This window comes from Bidens hawaiensis, unplaced genomic scaffold (genome assembly GCF_021521415.1).
Source record: "Bidens hawaiensis isolate Kalapana, Puna unplaced genomic scaffold, B.hawaiensis_p1.1 tig00006131_1, whole genome shotgun sequence".
Lineage (NCBI taxonomy): Eukaryota > Viridiplantae > Streptophyta > Magnoliopsida > Asterales > Asteraceae > Bidens > Bidens hawaiensis.
The window spans coordinates 731,595-745,491 of record NW_027491408.1 but is presented as its reverse complement, the minus strand read 5'-3'; the positions used below and the strand labels follow the sequence as shown (position 1 = coordinate 745,491).

At 30.6% G+C, this 13,897-nt stretch overlaps 1 protein-coding gene across 1 annotated transcript; it reads right to left on the bottom strand.

Annotated features, from left to right (window-relative positions):
- Window positions 1-1,237: 1,237 nt before the first annotated feature.
- On the bottom strand, window positions 1,238-4,498 carry LOC143631607 (uncharacterized). Its single transcript, XM_077100319.1, has 3 exons — window positions 3,579-4,498; window positions 1,484-1,735; window positions 1,238-1,399 (listed from the first exon to the last, which is right to left on the bottom strand). Exons 1-3 carry the CDS (start codon window positions 4,248-4,250, stop codon window positions 1,376-1,378), a joined length of 948 nt encoding a protein of 315 aa, XP_076956434.1. The 5' UTR covers window positions 4,251-4,498; the 3' UTR covers window positions 1,238-1,375.
- Between the last annotated feature and the right edge of the window lie 9,399 nt (window positions 4,499-13,897).

The window sequence follows — 13,897 nt, the reverse complement described above, 5'->3', positions numbered from 1 at the left end:
TTGAAGTCCAAAGGGCAGACAGGTGTAGAGTGGCCAGACCGAAGCCCGACCCATTTTAGATTTCTTGTTTAATAATATATAAACCCTGATAGTATCTCTCTATATATGACATTATGTACTTGTAATCCCTTGTCACTCAAAAAAAATACATAGTTACCACCCATGGACGTATGTCAGTTTAGACCGAACCACGTTAAAGCCTTGTGTTCGTTTATTGCTTTCATGTTTGTATTCAGTTCGTGTGTGCGTTTAAATTAATGTACTACATAATATAAAACAGATAAATGATGAAGGAGAATTGGTAATTAAGGGAAAGCAACCACTTTTATCAGTTATCATGTTTTAGCTTTAAGGGAAAGTAACCACTTATTTTACTTGTGACGTAGCTTTTTGTCCGCTTACCTGTCACTTCATTATAAGTTGTTCGGATATTTTTATCGAGTTATTAAAAATATGCAAAATAATAATAATAATAATAATAATAATAATAATAATAATAATAATAATATTAAAATATTAGTTTTTACCTTGTCCAACATAGAGTGATGAGGGAAATTAGCAAAGTTAGTCATCTATAAACAGGTATATAGAGGAGTCAACTTGGCCTTTGGTGGAATTATAGAAATTGGCTAGGAGATTGTAGATTTATCTACCTTCTTTGTGCATTTGCTCAATTAACTCTCCGCTTTTGCCCCACGGATCCTCACTAGTATCGTCTAAATTTTCCATGGTTTAGACTAGTTTGTAGGTTCTTATGATAATCCGTTTGTGTATGTTAAAAATATTCTTTTGGTTTCTATATGTATTGACATGTGTCATTAGTATAAAAATTTAAATTTAATGAGACGGTAAGCTTGGGATCAACACTGTAACCTGTAAGATAAACGAGTCAAGTCGAGCTAGCTTTTTTAACTTTGTTGGGGGGGGGGGGGGGGCACTTCCATGTTTTATGTATAAACTATATAGAAATTAGATCAAAAACATCATATGGAGTTCATGAATATGTGATTCATGTCGACTTCATATTCTTAAGCATCATCAATTTAGGACAATGATGCCAATAAGAATATCAAGGTCGGTATGGGCTGGTTATAAATTCAGTGATCTACTCCACTATGAAGACTGAAAACAAAATTGTTGTATTAGTTGGAAGCGATCATGAATAACCGTAACTAACCATACAACTTGGCTGTAAAAAACCATAACTGAACAATTTATTTTTCAACATACTGTTACTGTTTGGTCACTTAATTAAAGATGTAATAATGTTACCTTTATTAGCTTAATTTTGCAATACAAGATACACACATGTACATCATCTAAAATACATGTCCTCTTTAAAAGGGGGGCTTTAACATGAACTTATTTGTTTTACTCAACTGCTTTTCACAAACCTTCCCTGCAAATATTATTAAAATAAGATGAATGTCATAATTAATTTAACAAAATCCTATACTACATCACGATAAGTCATGCATATTACCTTAATGCGAGGGCGTTTCTCGGCATTGAGCTTTCGTACTTCATAGCGAACGGTTTTAGCAAACAAGCGGTTACGTCTTTTCTCTTTGTACCTCTGCACACTTGCTTCTCTATTATGAGCCACTGGGCCCGACTCTCCCGCTTGCAATGCATCATCTCCTCCGCTGATACCATTGTTTTCAATATGTGACATTTGTGGAACCGCCCACAACCCTCCATTGCCACCATTATCTTGCTCATCGCGTGCTGTGACCTATACATTTGGTTTAATAAATGGAACAAGCGATGTTATGTCATTTTCAAAACTCGAAATTCAAAACTTCTAGGTAACTAATAAGTGCAACTAATTTGGTGTATCCAACATGTTTTTATTAAAATTGACGATCATGGTGACTAACAAATTAACCTTCCAAACTTGCGGGGGAACAAATGATAAAGTTAAAAGGTTGTGGGAGTAATAATAGTGACAAAGCGGTTTTTTTTTTCTTTTTTTTTAATCAAAGCAACATATAACATATGACATATATATTATAGGATTAATTTCATATATGCCCTTACAAACAACATAAATATTATATATACCCAAGCAAAACTTGAAATATCATATATGCCCTTACAAAGTAACTAAAATATCATATATACCCCAATTCATTAATAATAATTTAATAAATGACCATTTTATTGTTATTTTTCAAAAAAATTAACTTTCATATATGCTCATTTTTAACAAATAAACCATTCTGCCCCTTCCAGTTACATAATGTGTTTATACCATGTGTTATTATTTTAATTTTTATCGACTTTTCTCACAGTAAACGACAACCAAATCGTCTCTCGTCACTTCTTCAAATTGCAAACTATTCAAAGATTTATCGCATCGAATGGTCTAAATTATAAACCTTTTATCGCATCTAATCAAACTAGAGTAATATGGTCATTTTTTAAATTTTTTTAATGAATTGGATATATATGATATATTAATAACTTTGCAATGGCATATATGATATCTTTAGTTTTGTATGGGTATATATGATATTTTCAATATTTGTAAGGGTATATATGAAATTGCCCCTATATTCTAATGTCGTATCTCATATTTAGTCATGTATTCATCATAGACCCTATTACTAATTACCTATAGGGACAGAAATTAATGTTTTATATAAGTATAAAACGTTACTCGTAAATAATTTATCTAACATATTCAATCGAAACCCCTATCCTTGTTTTAGGGTTAATCATATGGTCAATCTGAATACTTGTCACAAGTTAGAGTTTATCCCTAGGTGGAGGTCAATTCAAAAAAACTTGTACGTTTTATTGAAGCTGTATGACACAAGCATTAAAGTGCAAATAGTAGTGGGTCAGAGACGCAGAGGTCATCAATAGCTACAGGCCCACTACTCTTAAAATCGGCCCTTTTACAAGTGGACGGTAGACAATATTATACAATATGCTTCACACGTGTTTTTTTCTTTTTTTTCTTTTTTGTAAAACCATTTTACGGTTTGATTCATTGATATTTATAGTTTTGATCTAAAGTTTATAGTACTTTAGTATCTATTCTTGATTTTTTTAGCGTGGTGAATTGTGATTCAACAGGAAATTGTTCTTACCCAACATAGTTGAGGGTAGTTTGGTCGATGTATTTTTACAAGACTTATCAAAATTGTATAGAGTTTTAGAAGGATCAAGGGATCAAAATTAAAACTATGTAACATATCATAACAAGGATTCTGTTATTTATCTTTTATATTTACACAAGGCACGTGTCTTTATAACAGATAAAAGCAAAGCATGAACACATGTTTTTACAACTGTAATCATTTACTTATATGTATTGAACGGTGCATATACATACACATCTTCATGACATGTCATATCATTGTTCATTCTTAGTCAAGGTAGTGCTTGTAAGAAAATAAGACATTGAAGAGTAGTACTATCTAGATGAGGTACAACAATAATTCATATACCATCAATCATTCATGTTCCTTCTTATCTCATGTATTATTGACTTATACAAAAGAGAATACAATAGTTATTATATGTTTGATATAACCAAGTATGAAAATAGAAGAGAAGAGCGAACTCACATTGATGGAAGAGGGTAAAAAGAAGTCATCATCTTGGAGATCGGGTACGGATTGTGGTTGTGGAACATCCGGATCCGAATTATTATGAATGTAAAGTGGACCCTTGTTGACCCATGACTTGATGATCTTTTCATAGTCAAGCTTCAGTACCAGTTTGCGATTATTATTACCATGATTATTATGACACGTTGATGTTGTTGTTGTTGTTGATGACGACGAAGAGATCTCCGTTAAGATCTTCTTCCTGTTGTCAACCACCTCGGAATAATAAACCCATTTCTCATGATCATGATTTCTGTCGGTTTTGTGTTTTCTCATCGCCGTTCGTACAAGCTCCTCGTCGGCGTAGTTAACCGACGACGGCGATGGAACATTGTCTGTGTTGTGTTCATCATCATCATCATCTTCTTCGGAGCATAAGAGTCCCGTGAGAGTGGTGGCAGATCCGTCCACGTCATCACAAGATGAGAATATGCAAGCCATGTTATCATGTTCTTCCACTAGATTCTCCGGGTGTAGTGGGAAGAGGTTGATGAGTTGTGACGCCTCGTGGTGGTCGGTGGGCGGTGGTTGTGGTGTGGTGGCTGCGAGTTGAAGACGGAGGCTTAAGTATTTGGGCTTACGGAGTTTGGTTCGGGTTTTACGCGTGGATTTGGAATGTTTTGCGATCATTTTGTGGGAATTAAGGATGAAAAATACGATGCTGGTTTGGGTCGGTTGGGGTCTTGTAGGTGTGGTTTTGTATGGATTGGGGATGTTAAGGAGGTGGGGTGATTTGATTGGATAAATAGTGGATATTTAGGAGATTTCCTTTGGATCCTTAGATAAGAGTAGATGGCTCGCACGTGACAACAGTAAAACTTTTCTTGAGATTATATTATTGGTCTTTGTGGAAAGGTGATAACAGTAGACACCTTTCTTAGGAGCAGTAGAGTTGCTTAGAGCAGGGTCCTATCCAGGAATTTTAGTCTGTTGGTGTAAAAAAAAAAGAAAAAAAAGTTACTTTAGAACGAATCAAGTCAAACTAAAATAGGTCAAACCAAACTGGACGGGTAAAAAAGATTTTATTACATAAACTACGTATAAAAATTTAAACAATAAATTTCATTAAACATAATAAACAAAATACATATTACAATTGACTTGCACGTGATTTCATCTTTTGAAATGGTCAATTACAGTTTTATTCATAACACATACAAATGTTTCTTACTCAATACTACAAACTAGACACGTGTTTAATTAATTCACCGATTCACACGTTTAATAAATTCACTGATTTAATTACAGAGTTTTGTCATTATGATCTTCATTTTTGAAAAAACTCTCAACCGTTGTGGTTGTAATAGGCAAACCTAATGTTAACTTTAATTATAGATAAACAAATTAAAAGAGATAGAGTTTCCACCACGACTCTAGCAAGATCGGTAATGCATTTCAAATTTGCAAATATTTCATCTTCTCGCACACTATCATGTATATGCCAAGTTGAGATGCAAGAACAACTTTATCCCAGTTATCAAAATCATATGAATAAAACTCACACAATCTTATTAACATGTTCATCTCCCACTCCCATATAACTTGCAGATTTCAAATTTTGAATTGATAAAGTGGTTAGACAATTACGCAATCTAGGCTTAATTTGTTATTTTTCAAAACAAAATAAAACTTGCGCTTGTAAGTTTATCTCAAGGCATTGGGTTTGGGCACTCAAAAAAATATGAATGGGGCATTTGGATCTTTTGGCCTAATATTTTAGAAGTTTATAAAAGAAACTAAAGATTTGAGGGGTGCATGCGCCCTCTCTGGCCAAACACTGGATCTGCCCCTGGCTTAGAGCATTCATATTCAATAATTCAAAAAAATATCAGTGAAATTTTTATAATACAGTGAGTGGTTTAGGATGTTGTGAGTAGATTATATAGAAATGCAGTGATTTTTCTCTATATTGAAAAGCTACTATTCATGGCCTATAATTTTTTAATACATTTTGAAAGTGATTGTGAGTGAAGGAAAGAGAATTGGTAATGATAAAAATATAAAAAATATTATTTAATTAAGAAGAATTGAGAAAATTTAGTGATTTTTAGTGTAATTTTGGATTTAAAGATAAGGGATTAGATGTGAATGCTCTTAGTAGCTTTTCATGTCATTGTAAGAAATGAGGCTTTTAAGGCTCTTTTTGTAATGTCCCGTTGTAATTTAAAGCTCTTATCATGTTACATACATATATATATATATATATATATATAGGGTGATGTTAATGTACAATAATTGTTTAACGTACGATAGGTACGCGAGACGCTCAAAGGCATAAACAAAAACGCTCAAAGGCAAAAAATTAACGCTCAGCCAAAACTAAAACGCTCAGCCAAAAACCTAAAACGCTCAAAAACGGTTTTCCTGAAAAATAAAAGCAAAAAATTGCTCGATTAACGATCTAAAACTGTTTTTCCGGTGAACCCATAACTAATTGGATATGTATTGACGATTCCGAGATGTTGGGATGTGATTTCATGGATCGATTTCGTTAAATGTAGAGTATTCGCGTACATATTGTACGTTAAGATTTTGTAATCCATCTTTTCTCTCTCTATATATATAGGGTTGAGATAATGTACAATAATGCCTTAACGTACGATAGGTACGCGAGACGCTCAAAGGCAAAAAATATTTAAACGCACAAAACTCTCAGCCGAAAACCTAAAACGCTCAGGCAAAAATTAAAACGCTCAAAAACAGTTTTCGTGAATAAAAGTAAAAACTGTTTATTTCGGTGAACCAATTATTAATTGGATATATAAATTGACAATTATGAGATCGTGTGATGTGATTTCATGAAATATAATTATTCTTGTACGTTAAGCAATTATTGTATTGCATCTTCTCTCTCTCTCTCTCTCTATATATATATATATATATATATGATTGAGATTATGTGAGAACTATTTTGAAATTAAAACTTTGAGAATCATTTTAAAACACAAAAAACGCAAAAATAAAAAAAAATAAAACAAAAAAAAAACGCAAAAAAAAGTAAAAAAACAAAAATTCCTATTTGCAATCCCGATTTCATTAAAAAACGCACTGGTTTAGCTAAATTATACATATATGTATAATATGTACGTATATGTAGATACGTGTGTTTTTTTATACACATATGTATAATTTAAGTTAAATGATAATGTACATGTGTGTACATTACGTAACTAGAGATTCAATGAAATTATACACGTGTATAATACAAAGTTTTTTTATGAAACCGGAATAAAATATAAGAATTTGGTTTTTTTACTTTTTTAAATTTTTCGTTTTTTTTTGTTTTGTAATTTTTTTAAATATTTTTTAGAGGTTTTTTTAGTGGTCAAAAATGGTTTTCAAAGTTCTCACTTTGCAAAGGGTTCTCTTAGGATTCTTACCATATATATATATATATATATATATATATATATATATATATGAAAAGTGAATACGAGTCTGTTAAGCGTCTAAGTTTATATGTAAAACATTCAAAATTACGTTGTTTTAATTAATCTTACATTAAAACTTCCTTTTTTTTTTCTTCAAGGATTTTACGAAACCACCCAAAAAGAGATTAAAATTTTTGATGAAACCTTTGTTTATTTTTTTTGTTTGACTTATATGTTGAAGACGATATAATAGGTTAAATTCAAAACTAAAATTGAGTAGTCGTCAAAGGAATTCAAGTTGTATGTTTCTGATCTTGATTCTTGTTTAGCTAAATATTGAATTGATTTCATAATATAATGTTTTAAGGAATCTACGAATTAAATATTACAGCTAAAAAAACGAGTGAGGATTTCCATGCTAAATTATATATATACAAAAATGAATCAAGAGAAAGAAGGTTAAAAAAAATTAATTATAATATTTTTATTTATATTGTATGAATGTTTTAACTGAATCTATATAAGGAAATCTGTCATAAAAATGGATAGCTTTAATGTACTAATTGATCAAAACGACGTAGTTTTATATGTTTTATATTTAAGCTTAGACGCTTAACAAACTCATATTCACTTTCCTATACACACACACACACACACAAGTTTTTATCCATCCGTATTATGATGTTGTTTACATTATTCGTTTCTAATATTTATATATATTTTTTATTTTAATTTTATTTGTTGTAAAAAAGTTAATAATATACTTAGGATTTATTAATGAAAGACTTCACAAATAAGTGAGATGTTATAACCCGGTTTAAAAGCTGTCTGGTTTGGTGAGACCCATGACCCGTTTTTTATTATAAAATTGTTTCTTAATTATAAATAACTAGTTTTTATCTCCCGTATTACGGGGGGTTATTTTTCATTATTCGTTTGTAATATTATATATTTTTTGGATTTTAATTTTATTTATTGTACAGAAGTTAATAATAACTAAGTATTTGATGATGAAATAGTTTCACAAATAAATGAGATGTTATAACCCGGTTTAAAAGTTATTTGGGTTTGGTGAGACCCATGACCCGCTTATTTTTTTACTATAAAATTGTTTTTTAATTATAAATAATATATATCTTTTTTTAAGGAAATCAAATATTATTTTTTAGTATATCTCTATATTATAGGTTTTTCACATCAAATATTTGGTGAGATTAATTTTTTATTATGAGGGTTGTTTTATATTATTTGTTTCTAATATTTATTTATTTTTTTAATTTTTATCTTTTTTATTGTGTGAAAGTTAATAATATACTTATGGTTTGATGATAAATTATTTCACAAATAAATTAGTTGTTTAACCCGATTTAAAAGTTATATGGGTTTAATAAGACCAAAGACTCGTTTATTTATTTTACTACAAATTGGTTTTTTAATTATAAATAATTTATATATTTTTTAAATAAATCATAAATTAATTTTTAGTATAACCCTGCTTTATAGGATTATTATATCAAATATTTGATGAGATTAGTTTTTAATTTAATGAAATGTTATGACCCGTTTAAGAAATATATGGGTTTGATAAGATCCATACCCGTGAATTCGGGTCAAATGCATGAGAAGCCTCCGTTAAAAAATCAAGCAAATCTGGTGACTCCAAAAAAGGGGGGAGCGGCTACATCACGACACCTAGGTTTTTTGGTTTTTCGTTTATATATATTATAGATATCTTCTTTTAAAAAATCAAATATTATTTTTTAGTATATTCTAATTTTATAGGATTTTCATATCAAATATTTGGTGAGATTAAAATTTTAATTTAGTTAGATGTTATAACGCGTTTAAAGGCTATCTAGGTTTGGTGAGACCCATACCTGTGAATTCGGATCAAATACATGAGAAACCTCAAATTACAAATAAAGCAATCTGTTGGTTTGAGAGAATATAGAGAGCAACCAAAGAGTTATTAAATGTTTCGTTTATATATATTTAAGATTTAATGATTACAAAAATTGTTTCGTAAAATTAAAGCATATTAGAGTTTTTTATTTATTTACAATCTTCAACAATATACATAGTATAATATGTTGATGATAATATTTTAAATTATACTCTTTTCAATCTTTAACAAACACATTTTATTGTTGATTTTTGGATTTCACCAAGTATGTTGTGAAATATATTTTAAAAACGTATATTAGTATAATATGTAAATATTATTTTTATAAAAATTTATAGATATAATATAAATAGAGTTTAAAGGAAAATGAATAACTTAATCATGTTATAAATATAATATAAATGAAGTGTAAAAGGAAAGTGTATAATTATTGATATATGACATATATTAGTGTTGAAGTAAAAAAATTATCAGGATTAACCACAAGCGACACACGTCCCCAACTTTTTTTGCCAGTCAAAATGGTCCAGTACCCATCGCCGTGGATCAAAATCCATTAAGAGTCCAAAAATTGTTTTTGTGGTGGTGGCTTGGACACTGATTCTTCATCAACGTCTAAGTGAACAATTTAGGGTGTATGTGATTCGTATGCTATCTTCCCCTACATCTTTCAAAATATAGACCGGAATAAAAGGGTCAGCGTTAAACTAAACAATCAGATGTGTTTATGGGTTAACAAAGTCAAACATGTTGCAGGCCTAGTATGAATGAAATGTAATATTAAATATATAATTATATATATTTATATATGACCATTTGATAGAACCTCATATCTAATGTCTAATACTATTAAACACGGATCTAGTTCATTGATTACTCTTAATTGATATTAGTTACATATATATATATATATATATATAGGGGATGGTTCAAGAGAGAATTAATTGATATTGTTTTAAGTTTTAAATGCTTAAATCTAAATAAAGAAAATATTAATTATTCTCTTTCTTCAATTAATATAACTAGTAAACTATAATACTTATCTATTTAATTAATATAACTAATTAAATTATTATAATTAGAAAATATTAAGAACTCATTTATTTTTTGAATTTTTATCCTACACAAGTATAATTTATTCATACATTAAAATTTCTTTCTATCCAAAACTAATTTCTTCCAACTCAATATATTAATATCCATCAACACATACTTACATTATGATAAATAATACCAAAAAACTATTTTACATGTGTTTGTATTAGATCTCAACAAAAAACATACAACCTACACAAAAACGTATAATCTACACTTGTTCTAAGAATAAGAAAACATATAACCTACACACGAAAAACATTTAACCTACACACAAAATTCATCATCAATAAAAAACACACGCACACGAAAACATTTAACCTACACACAAAAAACATATAACCTGCACAAGGAAATTTTATCTTACACAAATACAATTTATTCCTACATACTTTTTGTATGTTGTACGTTTTTATTGCTCAAAACAAGTGTATGTTATATAACTTTGTGTAAGTTGTATATTAATTGTTTACATTTAATGGACACATTTGTATGATATTTTTTTATTATTATTTATGACAATAATTTTTATAGGCGTGCAAATTGAAAAAAATATATATATTATGTTTTGATATTTAATGTTAAAAAATACGTTGATATGTGCTAATATAATGAGTGGAAATTATTTTTTTAATATAAAGAAATAGTATTATATGAATAAATTGTATTTATGTTGAATAAAATGAAGAATGTGTAAATAAAAAATAAAACTAAAGTAGTGTTTTTATCTTTTTAATTATTATAGTTAAATTAGTTAGATATATTAATTAGAGCGAGATTTATTATGGTTATATTAGTTATATTAATTGGAGAGAGAGAGTGCATTTATTGTTATATTTACATTTTTTATTTATTTTTAATTATTTAAAACTTAAAAAAAAACTAGTGGTCCATATTCATTTCTTACATTTCTTTCAATAATATCATTTCTTTCTTGAACTCAAACCTATATGTATATGTATATATATATATATTATTTGTATTATGTGTATTATATAATAGATTATGCGAAGTTTGGATCCAGAGAGAATTGGACTGACTATTGTTACTTTAATCCCCAAAACTTAAATAAACCAGAGGTATGAACCTCTTTAAATGGAAGATGGATCATATTCATTACACATGCCGTAACGAATTAGCATCCACTTCGTTACTTTACATATAAATAAAAAAGACATAACGAATCAACTGATTCGTTATTCCCCATTCGTCAACATTCCATAACGAATGAGAATAACCATAACGAACTACATCACATTCGTTAAACATCCGTAACGAATGGGAGGAACAATAACTTAACAATCTAGTTCGTTAAACATCCTTAACGAACTAGACATACTTTAACGAACTAGACTATAATATTGATAACTTTTCGTTATAATAATAATAAATACAAAACAATAAATACAAAGACTCAATACGCAAAACCGTGCACTAACAGACACCCCATCGTCTTGAGCTCTTTGTGTTTAACTTATTTGAAGCGCTATGTTTGCCAGTCCCGATAGCTGTGAATTCCATGCACGTGACATACACGAACAACACGTTGAAACTGCATTGCTCGGTCATAGTCTTCACTACGCTCAATCAATATTTTTATTCTTGAAGAGCACGTCATTGTCAGTCTTAGTCAAATTCACGAGCCACATTGGATCAATAATCTTAATCAGCTTGGTCTTTAAACCCTTTCCCAAAACAATAAAAGCCTCGCAAGTACGATTGTCATAATACCAACGGTTGAAAGATAAATACATATGCTGATTAAGCGTCTTGACTGGTACACGCTTAATCGTCTTTGGCAGTTTTACTTTAAGCACGAGCTTCCTCCAACCCGTCCTTGGATCAATTTCGTCAATACGTTTACGGGTTGGTATCTGCGGCTTAAAGAATTTAAACCCGTGGTTCACCTCAAACAACAAATGTTGATGAAACCAATTTGCTTGGTGATTTCTGATGTGTTGCAAAACACATAGAGTTTTATTCCGATTTTGTGTCGTTTTGTGCGTAAACTGTTAACGAATATAACTTTTTCTTGCATGAAATTAAATGTTTGTGTATATGATAGGTCCCATGTTGAAGAGAGCGAGAAAACGAGTCAAATAAAAAAAGAATCAGCTAAAACGGAGCTCGGATGAAGCCGGTACGCGCGTACGAAGATCAACGAGCTGGAAGTCGAAAAACGTTAGAAAATGGCATGGCCGAGCTACGCGACCTGGTCATACCATTCAAGAAGCATGTGGTAGATTCCAACATGTCCCAAGGCTACCAAGAATGTTCAAGAATCAGCTACCACGTCTATTTTGTCTTCTAGTGGGCCTAGTGGGCTTGTTTTAACCTATTTTATATTAGGAAGGAGGTGATTAAACATATATATAAACCCTAAGACCCTATGAACGATTTTATTCAAGTTTCCAGCCATCCCACACCTGCTCTAGAGGAGAAACCAAGGAGGAAAAGCTTACGGTTCCATCTTTTATCCTTCGGTTGTCGGTTTTGACTATTTTAACGTTTGTGAATTCGTTTTTGGTTTTTAAGCATTCAAACCTTTTGTAATCAGATTTATATGAGCATGTTTATCATTTATATCTATTTTATCTATTGTTCATTGATTATGATTGGCTAAACTTATTTGTTCTACCTAGGTTAGATGATTATTGTTAGGTTTTAATGAGTTTTATGGATTGTTGATCATCATGACTTGAATTGTTAATGAAAAGTTTGGTTTAATATTGAATTAGGTTGTGTTTAGTGGCTGTGAATTTATTAGTTATACTCATATACCTCTTGCTTTGATTAATTGAATAGGTTTTGATTGATTGTTGCTTGTTAGAACTCTTTACTTGGTGTTTAGGGTTTGTTTGCGGGGTGATCAACCGTAGGGTTTAAGTGAGTGTTTTAATTGAATATAATCAGCGGGTGAACACCTTCTTAGAGACCGAGAGGTGATAGGAAGTAAGGTCGTCTCTTAACTTTTACTTGTTAGGATTAAGATCGCGCGAGAGCGGGTTTGGTTCTTGTCGGGTTTGGGTTTTTGAGCGATTAGTTGATCTAATTTAAGTTAAACTAAATTGTTCCTCTATCCTTGGTTGCGTAGTATTCGTCTCCATTAGGGTAGTGTGTCGGTGAGACCGAGAGGAGAGTCAACATTAGAGCACTTTAACAATTCGTTTCCCGGTTTGTTCTTTAAATCAACTAAGTGTAAGTTAGAGTTTGTTGGTGAGACCGAGAGGTGATCTAGCTTCCTTGAGTGAACCTTAGTTGTGTCATCCTTAGGAACCGGTGTCGTGAGAGTCCTCAATCCATTAGCTTATTATACCTTCAATATGATTCTTACCTAGGTAGACGTTTTCTCCGATTGCAGTTAAGTTTCTAAGTTTCAAGTGTTTAGTTAAATTAAGTTAAGTCTAGCTAATTAATTTAGTTAAAGTAAGTTAGGTTAAGTAGTTAATTATTAAAAATCATTTAAATATTGTTAGGAGAGTCTTGGTAAGGGTTAAGTATCATCAACGTTTTCAAGTGTCCTTGTGTTCGATACTCGAACTTCCTTAGTGCTATACTATTTGTGATCGGTACACTTGCTGGTTTTGTGTGGTTTCTTTAGGATTTTCGTTTAATAAATTTAAAGCTTATTTGTGAGAGCATCATTAACAACTACAGTTTATGAAAGGTCGACACGCGAGGGAACGGACATCCCAACGCGGTAATGAGAGAACGTCAGTAATGTTTTCATAGTACTGGACGCCGTTCTCCCATTTAACAATACAGAACTTTAAATCAGAATCGCAAAGCCATGAAATAATATCACCTTGTACTTCTGACACAACTTTAAAGGAAGTCATCTGATTGGCTTGAGCACGTTCAATAGCTTCCACTTGCAGTTCTTTATCAACATACCTGTATGCATCAAT